Here is a 24683-nt window from a genome sequence, read left to right as displayed (position 1 = left end):
AGACAAGCAAGCTGAGGGTAGGGAAATATTGCTCCATTTAAGCCTGCACCCAGAAGATGGCAGGTGGAGGCTGGTTTTAGGCAGAAGCTGCAAGGATCTTCTTCCCAAATGAGCCTTTTCCCTTCTTTCCTCTTAGAGAACGCTTTGTCTTGGAAACTGTGAACTCACCAGCGTTGCTTTCCTGCTGCCAAGTGGCTTCTCATGCTAATAAAATTATATTTAGAAGAGAGCCAGATTGTATAAATTGTCAATAATTTTAAAAAAATATTCCCTGGAGCAGAAGAGCTGTGGGCTTACTCGCCCCTTCTCTAGGATAAATTCTCTCTGAATTATACACAGACCTTGATTTTCTAGGCACACATGTTTGCATTTATTTACAATTTTTAATACACAGACTTCATTCCTTTCTTCACTTTTCACACTGCTGCCCTCTCTCTTCTTCACTCTGGCTGACAAATCCCTCTTTGTGCAAACACAAGAAAAGTAATTTTACGGTCTCTCCCCTTTTACTGTGCAAAACTCTCACAGGGAAATACTTGTGGCATTCTCTTGTTAAAACATTGGCAGTAGATCAATGGGACAGTAGCACCTTCATGTTAAACACTTAACTTTCAAAGGGAGCTTTAGATTTATCATGAGCCTCAGGGGTCAACATCTTTTGCAAGCACCTAAATGCTGAGCACCTAAACCTTTGGACCTTGTTTGGACAGAGCTTGAGCATTCGCCTCTCATGCCACAATCCCAGCTTTGAACTCAGCTGGGGCACAATGCCTAAAAAGAGAGGCTTCAGCAAGGTGCTCAGCACACCTAATACCAGCTTCTTCTCTGGTAATCCACATAACCCAGTTCTGGGAAATGCTTTGTCATTTGGTAACTTCCCAGGCAGCCAGTGGCTGAGCTGCACAGGCAAAGCTTTGTTTTGGAGCTTCTCTCAGACCAGCAGCCTTTGATCCTGATGTTTTCCCCATCCCAGCCTACTGGATTGTTGCAAAATCTGCCACCTCTTCTTTGAAGCAGACCAACCCTCTCTGTGGCCCAGTTGTACAGCCTGGGCCCTTGTTTGGATTTAAATTCAGATGTTATGTTTGCAAACTCCACAGGACATGCAGAGCATGGGTGGGATTGAGGGGAGCAAGAGGCACAAGTGGTCCTGAAGAAGACATTGGGAAAGTGCCTCTCCAACCCTCCAGCTTGGAGCAGGATGGCCTCCACCACTTCTCCTACTGTGTTATCCTGTGATGATCCTGTTACATTGTGAGGCACTGGACCAGCACCATGTTCAGAGGACGAGGGCAAAAAGACCCCATTTTAGCATGGAAAATGACATTTTAATGAGAGAAGAGCCATGGGGCATCTTTAAGCCTGAGATGGCAATCAGTGACTCCAAACTTCTCACAGCATATTGCCATATCTAATCCTTTTAAATCTGGAGGCTGAGATAACAAGGACAGATCACAAGAGAACAGAAATTGCAGAAGTTCAGTGTTAAATAACCATCATTTATCTTGTTTTTTTTTCAGAGAAAATAGCAAATAAAACACCTCCATACCTCACAGACCCAACTACCATCTCCTCCACCTGTGCCAGGGAAGTGGAGAGTGGGAGTAATCTGCTTTGAGGAAATGACTTCCCTCACTTGGGGACACTTCCCAAAATGTTGTCCCCAGGAGAGGCCAAGAGAGGCAGAGCTCCAACAAAGGCCACTTCAGTTGTGATCCATCTGAGCAGGCTGGTTCCATGAATGGTTCCAGTTAACTGGGATGGAAGGGATGCTTTGCTGGTGCCAGGTGTGCTCACCCTTGGGTTTTGAAAGCTGGATTCACCTTCCCAGTGGGGCTGATGGATCCCTGGGACAGGGCAGCAGTGGCCAAAGGATGCCCAGCCTGAGCCCCCGTCTGTGTCTGGCTTCCTCCCCAGAAACACACACCAAAACAGAATTCAAACCTTCAGCCACTGTTTTTCCTTGGTTTTCTTCTTACACCTTTGAAATTGTGTTGGGTTTGGGTTGTTTATGTGGGGTTTTTTTGTGTTTTTTGTTTTGTTTTGTTTTTTGACAGCTTTGGAAGGTGAGTGAGTCATGATACATTTGAGATCTCTCTTAGGTAACATCTGAGCATCTTCACAGCTCTTCTCCTGGGAGGAAGGGGCAGAGGCTGGGGTGGGAGCCACCCCTGGCAGTGGAATGAGGGCCAGGCTCTCCCCACACCTCACTCAGTCCCCTCACCAGGTAAAATGCAACCAGAATGAATTCTGTGCGTGGTCTGAGGGCAAGGCAGCCACTGCTCACAGCTGAGCACCCTCCTGTGACCAGCCCATGCCCATGGCAAAGGGAAGGATGTTATTTCCCTCTCACAGCCTCACTCTGCTGGTGCTGCAGCTGATCCTTTACTGTGTCCAGCTCTTGGCCCATTTAACTTGTGAGCTCAACTGTGCTTCCTCCTCCTCCTCCTCCTCCTCCTCCTCCTCCCCCTCCCCAGCACAGGCACGTGGCACTGGCACAGCTCACTGGGATCCTTTGCCCTACTTTTTTCCCTTGACATTCACAGTGTTTGACAGGGCTTTTCAAGCTGCCATGGGATGATCCAAGGGTGGTGGTGGTGCTGACTGCAGGGTTCCCACAGCCTGGCTGGGGAGGAAGCTCTGGACTTGGTTATCGTTCAGGTTCATCTTCTTTTCCCAAAGAGGAGCAGGCTGGATCAGCTTGGGAAGGACTCTGGTCCAACCTCCTGCTCAGGGCAGGGTTAGTGCTGAGATCTTATCAGGCCCCTCAGGGCTCTACCCAGCTGAGAGCCCTCAAAGGTGGATGTGCAACCTCCTCCTTGGGCTGTCTGTGCCAGGATTTGGCAAAGAATTTTTTCCTTGTGTACCCAATTTCAACACCTTTTCTTCCAACTGTCTCATCTCCAAACCATGCACCACCATGAAGAGTCTGAATCCACCTGCTCAGGAACCTGCTTTTTTACTGGTCATTGATGTTACTTCCCTCTGAAATCTCCTTCTCACCAGGCTGAGTGACCCCACCTCCCTCTGCCTCCTCTCACTGAGCTCCAGCCCTCGACTCTCTTGCTGATTTCTCACTTCAGTTTTTTGGGTTTTTTTCTTATTTTGGGGCAGGGCTCCAAACTGAACAGTGGATGGGATCCTGAGCCATGGGGACAGAGAGAATGATTGCTCACGATGGGAGAGCTGTAGAAGAGTTTCAGAGCACTGCAAAGATGTAGATGGTGACATTTGCAGGGAGCAGCAGGAGGATGTCAGAGTGCATTGGGGCCCTCATGGATTAGAGAACAGCTGAGCCTGCCCTGGGGTGAAAGGGCTGCCAGATGTTGGGAATCAGCCAACAATTCCCTCCATCACAGCTGGAGGGCTTAAATAGGAGCCTGGGGAAGGGATTTGCCTGTTTGCATGGACTACAGAGCAAAGAGAAGGTGAGGGGTGTGCTTAGTGGTGTGAGTGGTGGTGTTTGTTTTTTGGGAGCTGGTGGGGGTGTTGTGGGTTTCTTGCCTGCTTTTGTGGGTGGGTTGTTTGTGGGTTTTTTCCCCCAGAAATTAACAATGTAGTTTAAGAGCTTCTATCAGGAGCAGCTGCAGTAATTGTGTGTGGTCTAGGTGTCCTATAAGGCAGCTCAGAAAATGCTGGAGAAGGCTTTGAAAATGTGGAAGACAAGGGTTACCCCAAAACAGAAAGGAAGAATGGGGGAGGAACAAGGTTTTACCCCTATGGAAATGCAGGTGTCACAGGAAGAGAAGCTCGTCTCAAACCCCCAGGTGAGGTGGTGCTTCAAGCACAGCTTTGGCTTTGTCACTCGTGGGGCAATGAGGGACAAGGGCTTCAAGAAGAAGATAATTTCCTCAGGATTCTGGAGGCAGCAGGGCTTTGGCACAGCTTCAATCAGGACTTGAAGGATCAGGTCAAAACTGAGTTTCTGTAGGGGCAGAGGGATGCCCTCCACCCTTTGAAGCTAAAATTGCTCAATTAATTGTGAACGAACAGAAACGTTGCTGCCATGGCGGGGGCTGCCTCTGACACTTCTGGCCTTGCCAAGGAATGTTGTGTCTTTCTGTGGCAGGGTGATTTTGGGCAGTCACCTGTGACAAAGCCAGGCGATAAACTCATCTCAACTCCTTCTAGCCATGCCCTAAATCCTCATGCACAGTTACACCGGGCCAGCGGGGCTCTGCTTTGGCCTGGTCGTGGTGCTCCCCATTAGAACGGAGCCAGGGGAGCACAGGAGGCCCCCGGCCCTCCGTGTCCCGCAGGATGCGCCGTTCCCGGGCATTGGGCTCCCTCTGGTGACCGCCGGGAACCGGGAGCGGGCTCTGCTCCTGCTGCACAGGCTCCTTCCGCAGAGCAGCCCCGAAGCCCGGCCTCTGGGAGGAGGTCAGCCCCGCAAAAATGAGAAAAATAGCAAAATGTAACTTTAGGGGTCCTAGGGCTCTGCTGGGGCAGGCTCCATCGCCTCCCATGCAGAAGCTCAGGCACAGGGAGCAGTCCCCTTCATGTAAGGGGGAAAAGGGAATGAATTCCTTGGCCTGGGAGTACTCATCCGCTCTATTCCCACAGGACATGGCTCACCTCTCCTGCAGACCCTGGAGGATGAAGTTTGGGGGCAGAAAAGCGCAGCTGGGGTGAGTTGGGTTCATATCTCTGTGATTTGGGCAATGCTTTTTGGTTACTGTGCCAGGTGCAAACACTGAGATTTAGCATCGGTGCTGGGATCTGAGCAGGGCACATCTTCTGCACTTTTCACTGAGCTCATCTGAGGCTTGGCCTCAGCCTCTGTGAGGGATTTCCCCCCCGAGAAAGGAGACCCAGGCAGTGCCCGCTCCTGCGCCCACCAGCCGTGGGGCAGCACAGCAGCAGCATCCCCGCATCCCCCGCACCCCCGTGCGGTCTCAGAGGAGCTCCTGCAGCTGAGGCTGTGCTGCTGCTCCCTGCCCAGCCTCGTGGCATTCCCAGGTCCGGCCGATCCCTTGGAATGGTCAATCCCAGGGTGCAGTACTGCCGGTGGACACTGGATGCTGCCACAGACCGGGTGCTTCCATCGCGTCTCTTCAGAGTAGTTCTGGCGCCAGGCTGTCATCCCTGAAATGTTTTTGTTTTTATTTTTGTTTTTTTCTCGTAAAGCCCCAGCTCCTGGGCTGTGGTGATTAGGTGAGACCTAAGCTTCTACCTCCTGAAACAGATCTATATTTGTATATGTGTTTATATAGTTTAAGCTGAAATAAACACTTAGAGAAATACAGCTCTATTTCACCTTAAACTACATAAACACTTATAGAAATATAGATCTATGTAGTTTAAACTGAAATAGATCTAGATTTCTATATTGTTTATATAGTTCAAGCTGTAATAGACATGGATTTGTATAAGAGTTTATATAGTTTGAGCTGAAATTGATCTATATTTCTATATGTGTTTATAAAGTTTAAGCCCTTCTAATTTGAGGTCAAATCACGATTCAAGAAGTAGGCTGAGAGAACTCAGTGATAGAAAAGCAAACTTGTTTGAAAAACCAGCATGATGTTGTTGTATGGGAGGGAGCAAACAATTCCAGTGGCCTAAGCCCCAGCCTGATCAGCCCTGGGACACGTCCTGCAAATGCTGCCCTGGTAGCTCCAGGAGCCTGGCAGGTGTCAGCTGTTAGGGCAGCAGCTCTGTGATCCTCCCTGCCAAGCTCAGATAAAAGCCCTTATTTCTGCTTTCACAGGGCTCTTCTCCTTCAGCTACTCCAGGTGTGCTGGCCAAACACTCAGCTTTGAGCAGCCAAGCCTCACCTGCCCTCAGAAGCAGCCCCATGCTGCTGGGACAGGAGGGAGGACAAGGGGTAATTAGAGATGAGCCTCAAGCCCTGCCCTTAGCAGATGGATGGTCCTTGGCTTGATGGTGCTTTTCTTGTGAGAATGAAGTGAAAAGCTCTTGAGCTTCCTGGCTGTGCCATGGCTTTGCTGCTTTGTGGATGCTGGCAAGGTGATGGAGATGTGAGAGCCACTCTTTCCCTGTGGGGATTTGTGTTTAAAATGAGAGAATTTGCAATTTAGGGCCTGGTAGGGGGTGACTTCCTTTCCTTCCCCAGTTTCTGGAATTGTGCCCTGTTCTTGACTGAGTCAGTGGATCTGTAATTACCTGTGGTGCCTACATTTCCATTAAGGGATTTTATATGTTAATCTCACAAGATTTAGTGCTCATTTTGGGGTTTTCATCTTGCTGGCTGCCCATAACCTCTTAGTGTGAAGTGCTGGGTTAACTGCAGGGCCAGCAGAGAGGCAGGCAGGCATTTCTCCCCAATTCATCCTTTTCCTTGATCCCAGCACCCAGCTGAGGCTCCTGGACCAGCAGGGAGCTGTGGGGTTCTCAACGCACCTTTCCAAGCATCAGAGGGCAATGAATATCTCTGCATCAGTGATCTGAGTTTAAATAGACATCTATTTTGTAGCATCTCTGTTTGAATCCAGGCAAACTGTCATAAACTTGGTCAGGGATTGCTGGGCTGGGTGAAGGACAAGCTATGATAAACTCATTTATCAGTGACTACAGCGTCCTCTCAGCTCCATAAAACTGAATGTTATGTGATTTACTACTTGCTGAACTATATATACCTAAATTTTTTGAAAGTGGAAATGCACATACAAAACACAATATTTTGATTCTGTTTAAAGAAGTCAGAAATTTCAATTGTTTACCTGCTGTCTTCCAGCAGCAGCTACTCAGTAAATCAAACCAAAATAGCTTAACAGCTTCTGAATGTGTTTATCACAGCTAATTTACTATTTGTGGGAGTAGAGATATTGCCTAGGTGTAATTACAAGCCCTCTGTATCTGAAGCTCAGAATTTCCTTCAAGGGTTAGACACAAATAATTTTGGTTTTAATTTAGTACCATTTGTTATGGAAAAAGACTTTGCTACATACCTGTTCTGTCTAGTCACATCTGTAAGGGATTAATCACATTAAAAAAAAATCCCACATCACTTTATCATTTTCACCTCTGAGGCACTTTAATACACTTAACTTTTCCAAAAATGTGCTCATTTTGGTCCTGATTCAAGAAATATCCATCATTAGGACAGCAGAGGGACCCAAAAGTGCATCAGTTGCAGTTTAAGTGTCTGCTTGAAATTCTGCTCATGTTCCTCCACTAAACTGATGCAGCTTTCACTGCTCACAAATGTCACACACACACCCCTGTGTGTCATGAAATGTGAACTGAATATAGAAAATTGGATAAACAATCGTAAGTTTTGCAGAATAGAATTCTAGAGCCACCTCATCTTGCCCGAGGAACCAGGGTGTCTTAGAAAGTTTTACTAGAATTTGTCACGTTTACAGTATTCTTACTGTGCCACCATTTGTTTTTTGAGTGTGACCCAAGCTGGGGGTGGGAAACACCTGAGGGGTGAATTTGGGTGTTCACCAGTGGAGCTCTGGGCTTGAAGCTCATCCATCAGGTACAAAGCTCCTCCAGCCCCTGAGTCATTCCCATGCCACAGCACAGTGCCTGCCATGGAGCAGGAGCCCACTGGGCCAATGAAACAGAGATGCAAAGATTCAACACACCCACTCCAATAAACTTTTAAGAAGTGAGGGGAAAAAAAATCATAGAGCATTGGAAAAAAGCAAAGCTGGGAAGGAGGATTTTCCCCACAGTTTTACTGTAATAAGAACATGCTCAGAAGCAGAACTGTTGAACGAGCTCAGCACTGACACCCATTTTTTTATCCATCTGTGACCATTTTCCTCCAATGTGAAGCAATTTAAACAAGTTTATGGACCAGGCTGTGAAGCATCATTCATGCCCAGCTGTCTGGCCCTGCACTCTGTGCTCTGGGAGGAGTGAGACAGACCCAACTCAAAATCCAGGGGCTGATCTTGCAGCAAGCAGAACAGGCTGGAGGGGAAAAGCCCAATCAGATCTGAAGGCTGAGAGAATTGACTCAGGAATTTGTAGTAAACTCTGACTTCTTTGATGCCCTGGTCCTGAGTTTGACTTGCTTTCCTCTCAAGAGCAGCACAAATTGTGAAGAACAAGGCTGCCACTGTTGAATACCAAATGCTTGACCACCACAGATATTTAGCACTAAAAATCTGATGCAATCTTAGTGTTTCAAAACACCAAGGTCAAAGTCTTCTGGGGTGTTGCAGGGGGAGGAGGGGACATCACTCAGCAGCAGTGACCATGCAGGCTCTGCTCCAGGTCACCCAGTCCCCTTCCATGCAGGAGCTGCAGCCAAAGCTGGCCCCTGCTGTGATAAATGATAAAAGCTGCTCTTTTCTGATGTATAAACACCTTGACAAATGGTGGGGTGTGAGCAGAGTGGGCGTGCAATTCCAGCCAGGCAGTTTAAAGGAATAAAAAACCAATGCAACAAAAACTTTCAGGGGGTGTTAATGATGCACTTTTTACTGTGCCCAGCACCCCAGCTGTAGTGCTCTGAGCATTATGCAATTTGAGAACAATCTCCCTTTGACTTGTACCCATTCTTAACAGAAAATGAATTGGTGGGAAAACCATTTGCCAGGAGAGACACAGAAATTAATGGCATGGCATTGTATGTGACTGTGTGTGGCAAGGACACAGGCCAAGCTGGGCACAGACTCCTGAGAGCTAAATGAGCATCCAAGTGCTCAAAGCAGCACCAAAGGATCTCCAGAGATGAGCAAACTTCCTAAATAAGCATAAATAATGAAGCTCAGGGCTGTATGAGGAAGCTCATCAGTATATAAATAGTTCATTTTGAAGTTCTCTATTATAAAACACCATCAGAAAAGGGCTGATGCATGAATGAGATTGAGGCCTTGTGTGATTATCAGTGATCCAAAGGATAATGGGGGATGATAGAGATGGGCTGGAAATACATGTCTAAAGTGGTGTGGTGCAGCAGATAAAGCCAGGAGAGTCAAAGGTGGCATTGTGAGCCCTCAGAGCTGTTTTCCAGCATTTTTAGGAAAACCTAAGCAGAGCTGTTCACCTGCCATCATGAGGCAGCTCTTGTTGAGTCTTGGGGGCTGCTGTATCTGGAGCATGTCCTGGCTGGTGCAGAGCCCACTCAAAGCACAGATATCAGCACCAGTCCCTGCTAACAAGATATTGCCAATATTGCTCACACAAGAAAGTTGTAATGCCTGCAAGATGTCCCTTGTCTTCTCCAGGATAGAGCAGTATTTTTTTCATCTACTGCTGTTATTCTCTTTCTCAGCATTTTCTTTTCACTGATTTTTTTCTCTGTGAATCCCCCTCAGCCTAAGCACTCCATCAGGCACCCTTTGCTGTGTGCAGCTGTTGCCAAAATCCACCAGTACCTGCCACAACTGCTGTGGTGACAACAGTGAAATGTCCAAGGGTTCTGCCTCTTCATCCAGCATTTCTTGTTTTAAGCAGCTTTAATGAATGGGCAAAACTGTGTGCTTTTCTTCACCCTCTGAAATACAGTTTTTACCTGGCCTTGGTCTAATTGGGAGCAAGAATTCAGCACTTCTCACATCAGCCTTAAATACATCTGAACAGACAGAGTGGAAAATTGTCTTAAACCCTTTGGCATCCACTTGCTGTCAGTTGAATGTCAAGTCAGGAATAAAAATTGGCAAGTAGCTGTAGATTTCACAGTCATGCAGCAGGATTTGTGGGGCTGAATTTGCAGTTCAGTTCCTGGCTTCAGCTGTCATTCCATGCACCTCCAGTGATGAGCATTCATGCCACAGTGAGGCATTGGAGTTGTCAGATATCCAGGGCTTACTGAAATAACTTCATTTTGAAATGGACTGTCTCTTCTGGTCTGAATAATCAGACAGAACAACAATACAAAATGTTTGACGTGTACTGGGAGCCTGAGACAGTCTCTGACAAGTGAAAATATTTGGAATAGTTCAGACTCCATTTAATGCTTCTCCAGAGTTTTGCAGAATGGTAAATTATGAGCTCTGTAATTAAGTTGTACGCTCCTTCTCCTTAATTATACTTTAATACTGTTTCTTTTAATAGAGATAGTGAAAGCCATTAATCAAATACTTCTCAGGCACCTCAACATCATCTAAAAGGAAAGTAAATGTTAGCAGGGAATAAACCTTTAAACTTTGCTGTCCATAGTTATTCCTCAGGCTTAACTACATTTTGGAAATACAAGTAGGTCAAAACTGCCTTCCCCATTGGAGAAACAAAAAATCAGCACAGGTGTTTTCCTCTGCATTTATGAGCAATAAATACATTGTTGTGGGCTAAACTACCCATTTATCCCTGCAGGTACTGTGGGAGTTTGGCACAGCCACATTTTAGGTGCTGCTCTCTGTGACCCACTCCCATCTTCCTGAGCACCTCCAATTCTTTTATTGCAGGCTATTAGCCCTTCCTATTCCCTTTAGTGCTATTCCCTTTAGCTTCCACTTGTGGACTTCTCTATGAAGGTGCTGAACTCTTTTCTGAACCTGCTGATGCCTCCTGCCTCCACAACCAACTATGGCAACAAAATCCAGATTTATTCCTGCTGCTTTTACCATTTTAACCCACTCTCCCATCGGTGCCCCCTGACTCTTGTAGTCATTTTAACATCAGGTTTGTGCTTGCCTTATCCACAGCTTCACGATTTTAAAAATCTCAGCCAAGCAAATCCCAGCAGCATTTTTAGAAGATAACCAAACCAAACTGCAAGGCTAGTCCCCAAACAGAAAATATAGTAAGGGAAATCATATTAGTCATAAAACACCTAACAACTTGTCAGCAAGAGCTCTGTGTTACCATCACTTTGAGATCACACTTGCATGTTCCAGCTCAGCTTATAAAATATTTGAAAGAGGAGTGCACATCACCTTCAGATCAGGGAATGCTCTCAAATTCTGGGACAGAACCCTCATGTCACTGAAATAAAATCAAGATTGATTTTTTAAACTTTGCTTGTATAAAGCAAAAGAAATGAGTATTGCTCATTCACTGTAACCTTCTGTTTGCAGGCCAACTTTGAGGAAAAAAATGCAGGCACATGTTTAAATATATTCCCTTGTTTTGGTTTTCTCTCTTTGCCCAGCACAAACTCCACAGCTGATTTAACTGCAATGCCTTGACTTCTTTCCAGTGTTCAAAGTCAAAGGAACTCCAGTGCACCACACCCCAGTTCCATGATCTCTGCTGCTGCAGCTTTTCCAGGCAAGGATCACTGGTGTAAGCTCAGGGATTCTCCCTGTGCTGTCTGTACAGGGCTCAGCTCCTTGATCAGAAATCAGCTCTAGAGACAAAACTGCAGCTCTTCCCCCTCCACACTTACCTACAGCACCACTTTTATGCATCAGGTTTCTGGTTTGCTCTGTCAAAGGCACCTGGGGTTGGCACTAAAGCACACAGAACAAGGACCTGGATGTTTTCTGACAGGTCACTGAGCTGGAGCCTTGCGTGCTCATCTGTGCCTGCTGTCCTGGCAGCCTGACATGAGCTGTCAGGGCTCCTTTCCTGGCCAGCCTGGTGCTACACCACGTCCCTAATCCACAGAGGCACAAACCAGGCTCTTACTCAACTCCTGATGCAAACCCGGTGTCTCTGAAATCCAAACAAATCCTCCAATCCCCCCAAATTAATATTATTGATGGTTCCTGATGCAAGCTAAATACTGAAGGCAGCACAGGACGCAAAGTATGAAAAAGGTATTTATTATTTACACAACTGCTATAGTTCCTTAAGAACAATATATACCATTTTTTATTTGAAAGGGTCAGTCTTCTTTCAAATCCATGAACTGCATAATGCACAAGTGTTGGAAATGCCAAACAGCAGTCACATCACACTTCTATAGTGCAGGCATAAGCAGCGCAAGTAAATGATATTTTAAGAACAGTATGGCTGAATATTGTATTTAAACACAGTGTTTGCACTTTGACAAGATTTAGCTAGAAGAGAACAAGGGTTTTGTTCATGCTTTGTTAGGAATGTGACTTTCCCATCTGAGGTTTAAACCCTTTATCTGAGATATGGGGATTTTTCAGGCAGACTGCTTTTCACTGATCAAGTAACAGTGGGTTTCTCTCCCTCAAGTTTCAATCCTTAGTTTTCCAGTAAACACTGCTTTATAGTACAAGTTCACACACTGGGGTAAACTGGCCACAGAGGTGGTACTTTCCCATCTTACTGTCTTGCACAGAGAAACACTGACATACTAATACATACCAAACTTAGACAACTTGTAATTTATAGACTTAAATACTGGAATGGGAGAGGGAGACTGTTTCTAAAGATGGAGGGAATAGAGGACTTATACAATTCATACACTGCCAAGGTTGGCTTTTTAATCAACATTTTTGGTCTAAATATTTTTTTTTCTAGTCTCAGAATGGTTTTGGTCTTTGATGGTTATGGTTATACTTCAGCAGCAAAGGAGAGGAAAGTATTTTGAGAAGTAACACCAGAACTGAATGCAAGAAAAAGCAACTGACTTGTTTCTCCCACTTTGAGCTTATTGCTGTGATCTTTTAAAAAACCCACAACCAACCAGCTGGAAGACCAAGTTTAGCAGTCGTTCTGGCATTGGGTCCAGTGTCCAGCACTATTATACTCTAGCACAAAAGCAAGGAAAAGTCCAATGATCTTAGTGATGTTCCCTTCCATTCAGTGCCACACAGTTTTATTAGTGTTATTGTCCTTGCTTCTTTGAGAGATACCTGAAAGAAACAAAAGTAGAGTTTTTCACCAAGTAAGAGGTGGCCACAAATATACCTGAGATCTTAAGATCAAAGTATGACTCTGCTTTCTTTTCTCACCAACAATCCTTCTACTGATAACCAAAAATTAGAAATGTAATCAATCAATAGCACTTATGATTTTTATTTAATTTCAACATCTTTCAATTCCACGATAGGTTATCTTGCGGTAATTCAAAGTCATGTTCTAGTTAGACTCTATCAGGCTTTTTAAACAAAAGGGAGGAAGGAAATGGAAACCTGTTTCATGCTAAGAGGATGGAAAATTACATCAGTTGCAGAAGTGGCTTTTATATCCTTTAAGATGAAAAGGCCCATTAGTAATGGCACTCCTTCAAATAAATTCAGGACTTTAATGAACTGATGCAGCACAACCTGAAAAGAACAGCCCTCCAGCAGCTTCTCTGGAGAAGCTGAGTGACTCTGAACTGCTTTCTGTATTCTGATCTCACAGCTCTCTTGGCACCAGAGCTGGAGCAATCTGCCTGTATGGTGTGAGAAAGGCTTTGCAAATACTCTAGGAGAAAGAATCCAACCAATTTCACTGACAGTGTGAAATATCCAGTGAATTTCACTGCTTTTAAGGTTTAACATTTCACTTTCTGTTCTATTCAGAAAAGAAAAATTGTATCAAGCCTGTAAGGCTCCATTTTTTAAACACCAAAGGAGTGGTTTTCCAACAGTTTTTCTTCACATGCATTGAACCCTCTGGCTGTTGCATAAAACCAAGAATAATTTTGCTGAGGCCCTTCAGTTAATCACTTTCTAGCAAGAATTAGGATGCTAACTGATGCACTTGGAAAACTCCAAGTTTGTTTTTGCTTGTAAGACAGTTACTTGGAGCTGATGAATCCTGCAATACCACCCCACCTGGATGTGCCTAAGAACTACACTACCACAACAAAGCTTTCAAGGAACTTCTAGAAAAGTTGCCTTAAAACAAAGGATTTGGGATCTGAACCCACAGTCTAACTTTGCTGGGGTGGAAAGAAAGAGGTTTGCAGGGACCACGTTCCTTCAAAATTCTCTTCCTTTCAGGATGCATAATTGGCAGTGCTGAATACTGGAGTAGTAGGAAAACACAGATGCATTCTGTCAAAATCTTATCATTTTAGGGAAGCTATCCCAACACTACAAATGTAGCCCTATTAAAATTCTCCTCAAACTAAAGGACCTTTGTAACTGTAAGTTATAAAGTTCATCAGTTCCACTGTTTCTGATGTTTGTAGAGATAACCTCAAACAAAACACCGGGGTCAGGGACAGAAGGAAGCAAGAATTTTGCCTTTTTTCTTACCTTTCCCAATGTTTGTGATTCAGCTCCAAAAAGTCATCTAATTTTGCTATTTCTTTGAGGTACTGGGTGAGCTTTAGAAGCTCCTTGTCTTTATCCCGATTTAAATGTGCTTTCATAAAAGGCCTTATCTATACAAAAGAAAGAAACTGGGTATAACCATTTGCTCACAGAAGGAAAAAATGGTTTAGATTCTCTATCACTTACCACCTGACTAAAATATATTTTCAGTACTATGACAAGTTATACCTTTTAACAGGGAAGAGGAAAAAAACCCTTTTCCAGTAGTGGTCAGATCCAATTTGTCCTGTTCATGCAAATGGGACTGAGGAGTTTTTACCTTGCACCAACCAGAAAAAAATTATTTTCCCTTACACTTCTTCAAGCCTTCCCCCTCAGACACACTGATAAAATGATCTGGAATGGAGTGCCGCATTTAAAATTGATTTCACAGAGATTTTTGCAGGAGGGGTTTTCAGCTCAGCATTGTGAGTTGTGTGGTATCATTGGAACCAGATTTTTTTCAGCAAAAAGCCTTTGGCTACAACCAGAGCTGTTGTGAAATGAGGTATCAGAAGCAAAGCTTGGAATACATTATACCTGGGCCTTGTTTTAGTGATTCAGTGCTCTTGTCTGCAGCTGTTAACAACACTTTGACAAACATTTTTCCAATCTGAGCTAGAGGGACCTCTGGATAATCCCCTTCCAGCAAGATCTTTGCTATTCCTGATTCTCCTTCCAGTTAAGATAATCTTGTTAGATCTCATCAGCTGCTCTTCTCTTCACATTGTGGATACTTTCAAAGAGATACCATCTTGAACTTCTGCATTTGAAAACATCTTTTCTTTTTTAGAGAGATTTATGCAAGTTGTTTTACTGCTACTGTATGTAGAAATTTAAGCTGCACTCTTATTCAGAACCAGCACACACTGGTTGACAGTTATATAAAATGAAATATTTGCTGTTCTATAGTTAAAGTGGCTCAAGGTACTAATTATTTCTCATATAGAATACTTGTGATTATCCTGTCATACTATCATGAAGTACAGCCATTTGTTATTTGACTTATTTTTGAATATGACCACTCTGGAGATTGAACAACACATTTTCAATGGTGCCTGTCAGCAATGCCCAGCTTGATTACAGCTTGCAGCTATAACTTAGGCAGAAATAAGAATTTCATTGATTTTGGTAATCTATTAAATGCTTAATAGTGACACAAGGTTTATTTAATACTGTTATTAGGGAAATACTAAGCCAGACAAATGGCACTGTGAATTAACAGATTTAACAAAACATGCATCATTGCTAGTTAAAAATAGTCTTTCTTTATGCTGCAGCAAAGAAGTAGGAGAAAGTACTACTTGAAGTATCAAGAAAAAGTAGCAGTAAATGAAAATTCCAGTTTCCATTACCTTGAGTCCATTCTGTGGGTTCATCAGGAAGTTTCGGCCAATATCATCAAACATAATAGTATTTTTTTTGCTGTAATATTCTGAAAACTTTCCCCAGATAACACCAAGAGGCTTCACCTGCAAACACAACACAATACAAGGTATCTCAGGTAAATCAGATCACGTGCAGGACATGAAAATGCCATCTACAGGAACCTGAGCCCTAACTTGAATGAACACTTGTATTCTTTTGCTTTACCATTAGCAAGTAGTTTGGCTTTAACAAAGGAAGATGTGAAATAATATAAATACCCTTCTGTTGGCACTAAGTTTTCTTGCAACATTCACCTACTGTTTGGTTTGAAAGCTGTGAAATCTAAAGATATCACTCAAAACATGAATAGAGACTTCCAGTAAAGAAGTGGTTCCAAGATTCTTGCAGTTTTATTGCATGAAAATTCCTGAACAACTTTTTTTTGTTGAGTAATTTAAAGGGGTGGGATAAAATGCCAGCTGAATGTAGAACAAGATTAGGATAAAAATTGGTACTTACATCTATTAGTCCTCTCCGAGGAGTGTGCACTGTTATCATGGCAGCACTGTCCAGCATGAAAGTGATCTTGTAGTTTGCATTGGTACTCACCCCAAGCTCCTGCATCACAAAGATTTATGATTAAAGCTTCTAATTATGGCAGTTTTACTGCTCGACAACTGGAACCACAATTATAGTAGATTGTTTGTCACGGGGTGAGCTGTGGAGGTTTATCAGAGACACACTAAAAATAGATACCTGGGGAAATTTGCATTTGTTACATAATGGGGATCATAAAAGTGCACACAGGGATTTATTTTTAGTGTTTAATATCAGGAACTTAACAGCTGATGCTGGCAGAAAATCAAAGCAACTTTGCAGAGAAGCCAAAATAGAGAGAGGTTTTGCTCAAACCTTCATGCACAGCCACTCACAAGTTCTCCACACCTCAACTTAACCTTCCAGCAATTGTGTTCTGGCTGCTCTTTGTTCCTCACAGTGATTTGCACAAATCACAGCCTAATCCAAGATGGAATACCCAGGAACATCTCACTGTCACTGCTCCCTCCTGCACATGTCCAAGATAACCAGTATTAGTGTCAATTTGCACTTTTAAGATTTGGTAACTCCTGAAACACTCTAAGTAAAACAACCTTTCTAGAAATAAAAAACTTAAGACTAGATCAGGGAGCATCATTTCCATTTCAAATCCTTTCCAAAGCTGAAAAGTACCAGTAAAATCTGCTGATATGGTGCAACACAGATATTGCTGACAAGTTCTGGTGTGTGAAACAGCAGCAATATGCAAACCTGTGTAACAGGGAGAAAATACCCACTGCAGCAGCTCTTCTGCAACTATCCAGCCACACTTACCTGATTTGCTTTTATTTAAAAATGCAATCTTGCAAATGAAATGCTCTACCTCCCTGGGTCAGTATCCGGTTACACTGACAGAACCAGCTGTTCTAGAATGTTTGAATTTCAGGCATAAAAGGGTGGTAACTGAGAGATTAAATTTGCTTGTCTGATACTCCCTTCTTTTAAATGCTGTTCCTGCTTTGTATTTTAAACCAGAAACTGTAATGCCAACTATTGCTGGAATCACAGCTCCCTGACCAAAAGTGAAACTCTGGTAGGGAAGCACCCCTGGTGCCATCAGTTTAAGGAGAAACAGAAAGTGGCATCTAGTGGCAGGAATCTCAGTGGATCAGGGCTCAGGAGGAGGGTTGGAAAAGCAACCTGGAAATGCAGAAAGGTGACCAGTGCAGGGGGAAGAACCCAGTTTTGAACAATGATTTTTCACAAGACTGAGTCCTAGCACTACTGTGACAACACAGGATAAATATGTGACACAAGAATGCAATGTTTGCAAGGCTCAGCACTGATTTTACTTGCACTAACTCCACTTCACAGTTCTGACTAAAGAGTCTCATTTCTAAGAGGCATTTTTGTTTAGAAAAGGTGGTGGGAATTAATTATTTTGAGGAAGAGAACACTGCAAAAATGTGTTTTGCTCTGTGAAAGCCTGAAAAACAGTGCATAGTAAAAGCTTAAATTTGGAAAGGTTTTTCCTGGAATGGAAACAACTTTTGATTTTTAAGCCTAAAAAAACCCCTAACCCACCAACCAAACACACAGCAATTCTTAGTAAGCTCATTAGATTTACAGCTAAGCCTGACTGTAAATATGTTTACCATGAGGTCAGCTGTTCAAAACTGGCTTCCTGCCTGATTCCAGTGGGGAAGAAACCAGAAAATGAAAGAGCTCTTATGGGATGTTTAATAAGGCAGAGGAAGCAACAGAATCCCCAGCTGCAAGAGGTAAAGATAAATATGAGAAGAGTTTCCTCTTGATAACCTACTCCAGCATGTCACATCTGTCTGTTCCTTTAAAAAAAATCACATTTAAAGACTGGAGCTCTATAATTAGAGGTAAGATGAAAGCAACTGTGCAGGGCTGCGTGACAAATCCAAGTTTCAGCAGGTACTGACTTGTGTTTAGTTCTGCTAAATTTAACACCTACTGCTGATAGTTTGTGTGGAATTCTAAAATTAGATTCAATCTAGTTTTGTGATCAAGATAATTTCAAGTGACTATGGAAATTGAAACAACTCAGGTTATGATTCATACAACCTCCCCTGTTTCTAACCTGCTCTACAATGCTGAGCATAAGCACAAGTGCATGAATGGTTACCCAGACCAGAAACAAATCAGATGTTTTCAGAGCAACTTACTTTCATTTTGGCTTCAATCCACTTCATATTAGTAGCAGCTGAAACAAAAGGGAGAAAACAGAAAGAATACTTTATCAAAATAAGTCATTGGCAGGCAAAAAAAAAAAAAGAAATAAGCTAAGAACTTGTTCACTCAATATGTCAAATTTTTACACAAAATTTAATTTTAGATAGATCCACTTTTGTTGCAACTTTTAGGGTCTTAAAGAAAGTCTTTTATCAGGGAAGCCTATTTTTGTTTGGAAAAGCTTACTTTTCAAATGAACAACTAGATGAAGCACTGCAAATATTTATACCATTTTCTAGATCAGTTGTTACTGAACCACAGCCTGTAAGACTATGGATACACCTGGCTTGAGCAACCTCACTGCCTGTGCAGGATTTCCTCCTGGAAGCAATGATAGGAATACATAAAATTTGGAAAGAACAAAGTATCAAACTGCCTGCTGGTCTAAGAACATGGAGAAACATTGTTCAAGACTATGAAAATGGAATTTTGTCACACAATTTTAATATGGTTTGAACCCTGCACTGGCTAAAGTCTGTTCTCCAGCTGTTGGACAGGAATTGAACTAGAATGCAAAGAATCAAGCAACCACCCCTGCAGACAGGAGAGTTTGGGTCATTTGGCAGCTCACTATGTGTGGTCTGCATTGAGATTATTTGTAAAATCACTATGAAGCACTGTTCTAATGTTGATTATAGAGTTCTGTTTCTTTGTACAAAATAATAGCAGTAAAGTGATGCTAGCTTTATCTTGTGACTAGACCCATTCTTGTGAGCAGTATGTGGGGCTTTTTCACATAAGAATTGGTATTTTTCTAAAATATCTCTAATAGTTGTGCAAATTACAGCCAAACGTTTCTGTATCATTTTAGATCTTGTGACTCACACTAAAAAGCAATATGAAAACCTCCCACCTGGAGTCCCTGCTCTGGATGACAATTTACAATAAATTCTTAGGCACAGAGTATAATACTTACACCAAATTACAATATCATAGTCCTCATATGCAGAAGTCAGGAATTCATGAAGGTATGGCCTCATCAGCTCTACCCCAGTTTCAGCACATGACCTGTGGTCTAAACAGAATATAAGATATAAACAATTCAGTATTAAAGTATTAGCTATTAAAGCCCATCTGATTTTCCTTTCTATCCAGAGACTCAAAGAGTTTCATGAGGGGAGCACTGAAGCACTTTAAGGTCATGAATGATTTGATATCAAACTCCCATGCCCATTTTAAAGGTGGAAAGACAAAGCAGAGGGAATATTTATCTGTTGGTCTCACAGCTACTCGAGGGCTTAGCAATAATTAAATCAAGAGATCTCTGAGTAGGAATATCTTTGAAGAGTCAGGGCAAATCATCTGTGCACTTAACAAATTAGTAACTGGCCAGATATGAAACAGATTCCTTCAGCCCTAGTCCAGTTAATTGCATGAACATACATCAAGCTCATTTCAGAGATGCAAACATTCCTGCTCCAAATCCAAAACTGCTGTAAAATCTGCCAGCAGAAGACCTCTCAATAAAAATTTTAAGCTTAGAAATAGGCTGAATTTTAAAGTCAGATTGGAAACAAAAGTCATCAAAAAGGAAAACTAAGGAAAAGGGAAGGTATTATTTACTCCTCACAGTCATGCTGCCATGGCACACCTACAAACTAGAAAGTTAAGTTAGAAGGAAAATTCTGGCTTTCAAAAAAAACCAGCTTGGCAGAATTTTCAAGTAAAACATGTTTTTGTGAATGGTATGTAAATAAAATTTGAAGCTGTTCTCCCACACCCCCCCCAGAGTAGAGTCAATCAGGTACAGAATGGGATCATTATTTTACAGCATCTTGCCAAGCTACTGTGATGGTCAAGATACAAGGTGTCAAGGGAAAGACTATCAGCAGAGAAGACTAAATTGCTGCTTTTTGCAGCAATTAAAGAACTGCTGCACTAAAATCAACAACATGCAACATTTTAAAATGCTTTTTAAAATGTGAACAAAAGACCACAAAATCATACAAAGCAGAAATCAAGAAACCTGATCTGGCAAATAAATTGAGTTGTCAAACAAACAAAACCCAAAAATTGCATAAAAACTCACCAAATAGTGTATAATCAACATCTAGCACCAGCAGCTTTTTTCCTTCTCTAGGAGGATTCAGAATTTCCACTTTGTATTCTTTAACTCTACGGGAAATTTTTAGTAGATTTTCTTCCCTGATGTAACAGTGCAAAAAGTTACAGTTAATTAAAATGTACTTTCTACAGTCAATAACAAACTGTTTTAACAGCTTGAACTCCTAACCTGTTTTCTACTTCCACAACTTCCTCTTCAATATCAAAGTCATTGACCACATCATCATTATCTGGAGGCGGCCCAAGGACATCTTCCTAGAGGAATAAAAATAATAAAAGATAACAACGATCAGAGAGGAAAAATAACAATGCATATCAAGTTTCTGTTACTGCACATTGCAAGGCAGGAATACTATTTAACCAAAATTGTTTCACTTTACTAGTGGAAAGCATTATTTAAGTATACTGATGACTGTTCAGATTTAAGAAGTCAATATCACAATAATAGGTTTGTACTTCAAGTACAGAACACCACAGGAGTTTCATAAGTACACTGCTCTGAGAGTCTGCAGCAAAGTTTATTTTACACTAAAAATGCCAACAGAAATCTATTATACTATCATTTTATAAAATGATGACTGGAATAGTCAAAATTTAAAATCACAGTTAGGAGACACAAAGCATTTTTCCTGTTTAACCAATAAACAAGCAAATTATTTACCAAACTCTCTTCACGAGTGCCCATCATCATTATCTTAGTATTTGGTTTCAACTTTAGGGCTCCAAGCTTAACATCATCATCTGCAGGTTTGCCTGTAATGCAATTTTTTTTTTTAATTGAGGTAAAGATTTCAGAAAAATGTCAATACATTCCATGTGAAATAAGCTTCCTGTAAAATATGAGCTATGCCAAGCTGTGTTATCATAATCTTCCACATACAGTGTCTTGGTTTTGGCTGGGACTGAGTTGATTTTCTTCATGGTAACTGCTGCAGTGCTGTGTTTTGGGTTTGATTTGATAATAATGTTGATGGCACACCAATGGTTTAGTTGGTGCCAAGCAGTGCTTGCTCTAAATCAAGGACTTTTCAGTTTCCTGTGCTCTGACAGTGAGCAGGTGCATAAGGAGCTGGGGGAAGTGGGCAAAGGGATATTCCACAGCACAGAACCTCATGCCCAGAGTATGAACAGGGGGGAATTGGCTGGGAGACACCGACTGCTGCTCAGGGACTGGATGGGCATTGGTCAGTGGGTGGTGAGCAACTGCATTGTGGCACTGGTTTCTCTTGGGTTTTATGCCTCTTTCTCCTCTTTTCATTACTGTTATTATAATAATTAGTATTATGTACTATTTTATTATCTTTCAGTCATGGAACTCTTTCTCAACCCATGAGGTTTACTTTTTTGCCCCCAATTCTCCTCCCCACTAAGACAGGGCAGTGTGAAGCACTAAAAAATGACCAGACAGATGAATATTGTTTATTAATAATAAACAATATTCAGTGATGTAGGAAGTATCTGTATTAATGTTCATTCCAGAGCTACAAGTGGGAAGTGGATGCTCTGTTAGTGCACACATCCTGCCTAGGATTAGGGGATGTTTGTCCTTAAACACCTCAGGCACATCCCCAAGAGCAGTAAAGAAGGAGAGTTACCCTTCATTTTAAGCCCAAGCAGTTTCTGACGCTCTGGTAACACTCCAGTGAGGCCCTTCAGAGACTGTTTCAGGTCCAACACTGTGTCTTCTTCTGACAGAGAGGTTATCGTGTACTCCTGGCCACCCCATTTTATTATGAGAGAGAGAGACATCCTTGAAGCATATGTTCAGTGTTACTGTCTGAAAAATCTGCTGCAGGAGGGAAACACAAAGATCATGTAAGGAAGAAAGAGGAGAACCACTCTTTCCACAAGACAAACCACCACATCTACTTAAAGCATTCTTGATTCTTTATTATATTGGACATCAAAGAGCTGTTTGTTTCCCCTGAGCAGATGATAAACGTGTTGAGAAAGCGCTGAAACAAAGGGAGAAAGAACAGTGTTAAAACTGGGGCTCTGAGTTCCACTTTGATGTTTTTAGCAATGTCACATTCACATCTGCTGGGTGTTCTGTGCAGGTACAGCCTGTGCACTGCACACTCAAGCACAGCACTGCAGCACCACAAAAGCCATTGCAAAGCTCAGAAATGTCCTCTGCAACACTTATGCAACCAAACCAGCCATGGGTGCCTTTACAGATGTAATAACACAACAGCAAATATGAAATCCCTAGCATATATAAGCCCATAAAAATAGTTCTGAGCCCAACAGTCCATTTTTGGCACTGGATTTCTCTAATCCCTTCCACTGTGCAATACCTGCAGCAATGCACACCCCAGGTTACATCTCACTGTAGCAATATCAAAGCAGGAATTTGAAAACAAAGCCAAAACACACACCCACACAATGCAATTACACCCAGAGAGCTGCACTTTCATTGCAGTGCTGACAAAATAACCATAATTATACTATCTTTAATTTACACAGCATCGTTTATACAAATTGTATTTAACAGTTTAGTCCTACATTAAACACAGCAGAAAAACAAGATTTTTAGCTTAATGCAAAAGGAAGAACATGTTTTTTCTCTGTTAGGGCTTAGAAATAGAATCAAGGAGATAGAAAGGTATGAAAAGGCTGCTACAGATAGTCAGGAGATGCAGAGAAGGCCTCTGCACCACTGATGGTGAAATTGTCCTCAAATGACTGATATTCAAAAAGAGAGCAGATCTGTGAAAAATCTAGGGTTATCAACCTTCAAGAAATGCAGGTCTAGCAATTCTAAAAAATCTCAGAAGCCAAAACTCTGATCCTTCTTCCTCTCTGGCTTTGTATTCTCAGAGATTACCCACACTCAGAAAAAAAATCTCTCTTTTCCACAGTAAAGGCTATGGGGAACAATCCTGTAATTGCTCAGGCATAGCCACCAATCTCAGAGCAGATGAGAATTAGTCTGGATACAACCTCCTTGCTAAGGACACTACAAACCTCACCTCCACACTATTCCCTCTAAGAGCCCTGAAAACAAATTGAAGAGGAAAACTTGTATCACTGGGAAATGAATTTATTTTTTTCCCAAAAATTGTCAAATCAGACTGGGACCTGGCATGACACAGTGAAAAAGACTCATGAAAAGGGGGTCTAAGAAGCACTAAGAAATTCTACTGAGGCTAAGGCTGTATGGTGTTTACACACAGTGTTATTATCATGAATTATTCCTGTCCATAATCTTTAGACTAAGTCAGAAAGGAGAGTTTATTGTCTGTTTCCTTACCTGTACCATACAGCTCAAATCATTCTGCAAGGACATGCACAGGGCAAGAACTGTCAGAAAACTTCTGCAGTCTCTATCCAGGGCTAAACTAAAAGATCATCCCTGCAAAGCTGAGCACCTGACCAACTCTCACTCCTTACAGATCTATAGCTCTGTCACGACAAATGCTATAGGAAACAAGACACTTTTATTCACTGCCAAAACACTCAGGGGTCCGAATCAAGGAAAATGGGAAAATTATTTGGGAGCAGAAAAAGACACAGGGATTACCAAGGGCTCCACCATCGGGGCTGGGTGCTGTGCAGACCTAAAGCCAATTTTGCTTCCTTTGGTTAATTTAATCTTCCCAGCCTTTACAAGACCCTTGGGCCTCCAAGACCCAATGGGCTGGAAAGCCACGGCTCAGAGAAAGCATTCGAGTTCTGCTGTTAAATTGCAGCACTACAGCACTTTCCTGGGACTATTCCGAAGACAGGCATCCACATCTCTGTGTTCCGCTAAGCACCATAAACCCGAACCCCCCAAAGCACCCCAGGCGCCCGCGGAGCGCTCGGGCCGCCCTTCCCACCGCACCGTGACAGGTGCGGGACGGGGATCGGGGCCGGCAGCTGCTCGGTGCCAGCGGGGCTCTCCTGCCCCGCCGAGGCTGCCCCGGCAGCGGCGCGGCCCGGCCGGGAGCGCCCGCTCGGGGCTGCGGCGGCCGCGGGGCTGCGGAGCCGCTCCCGCCCCGCGGGGGCACCGGCCCGGCCGCGACACCCGCCCGCCCCCGGCCCCCCGGCCCTGCCCGGCCTCCCCCCGGCCCCCGCCGCACCCACCGGGCTGTGCGGGGCCGCCGATCCGCCCCCGCCCTGGCAGCGCGGAGCGGGCGCTCACCCCGGCAGCGGGACCGGCTCCGTCCCCGCTCCGCCGCGCAGGAAGCGGAACTGGCGCGCGGCGGAAGCGGGAGGGGCCCGGATGTGCGCGGGGCCGGCCCGGGGGAACCGCCGGCCCCGAGCGGGGCCCGGGCAGCGCCGGGCGAGGGCGGGCAGCGCTGCGGGTCGGGCCCCGGGCGGGGGAACAGGAGCTCCGCGGGGCTGCTCCGGCGGGCTCACGCAGCCGACCGGCAGGGAACGCCGCGGCCGGCACTGCGGAGCCCTCGCCCCCTCAGCGCCCGCCTGAGGCCTCTCTCCGGG

At 43.6% G+C, this 24683-nt stretch overlaps 1 protein-coding gene across 3 annotated transcripts; it reads right to left on the bottom strand.

The window, feature by feature from the left end:
• Positions 1–11614: 11614 nt before the first annotated feature.
• UBLCP1 (ubiquitin like domain containing CTD phosphatase 1) lies at positions 11615–24445 on the bottom strand. Of its 3 annotated transcripts, none has more exons than XM_071443466.1 (11): positions 24385–24445; positions 21854–22047; positions 20920–21011; positions 20428–20513; positions 20224–20339; positions 19111–19209; positions 18128–18165; positions 15915–16013; positions 15383–15499; positions 13971–14098; positions 11615–12635 (listed from the first exon to the last, which is right to left on the bottom strand). In XM_071443466.1, exons 2-11 carry the CDS (start codon positions 22005–22007, stop codon positions 12608–12610), a joined length of 957 nt encoding a protein of 318 aa, XP_071299567.1. In that variant the 5' UTR covers positions 22008–22047; positions 24385–24445; the 3' UTR covers positions 11615–12607. The 3 variants fall into 3 exon arrangements, with proteins under 3 accessions (XP_071299567.1, XP_071299566.1, XP_071299565.1); XM_071443465.1 differs by having other exon boundaries at positions 21854–22044; positions 24327–24440; XM_071443464.1 differs by having other exon boundaries at positions 24327–24439.
• Positions 24446–24683: the final 238 nt, after the last annotated feature.

The sequence above is a fragment of the Agelaius tricolor genome, unplaced genomic scaffold, assembly GCF_023055355.1.
Source record: "Agelaius tricolor isolate 1412-34295 unplaced genomic scaffold, bAgeTri1.0.p SCAF_18, whole genome shotgun sequence".
In the NCBI taxonomy this organism is placed as follows: domain Eukaryota; kingdom Metazoa; phylum Chordata; class Aves; order Passeriformes; family Icteridae; genus Agelaius; species Agelaius tricolor.
The sequence above is the reverse complement of the archived record's forward strand: the minus strand, read 5'-3'. Positions and strand labels throughout refer to the sequence as shown.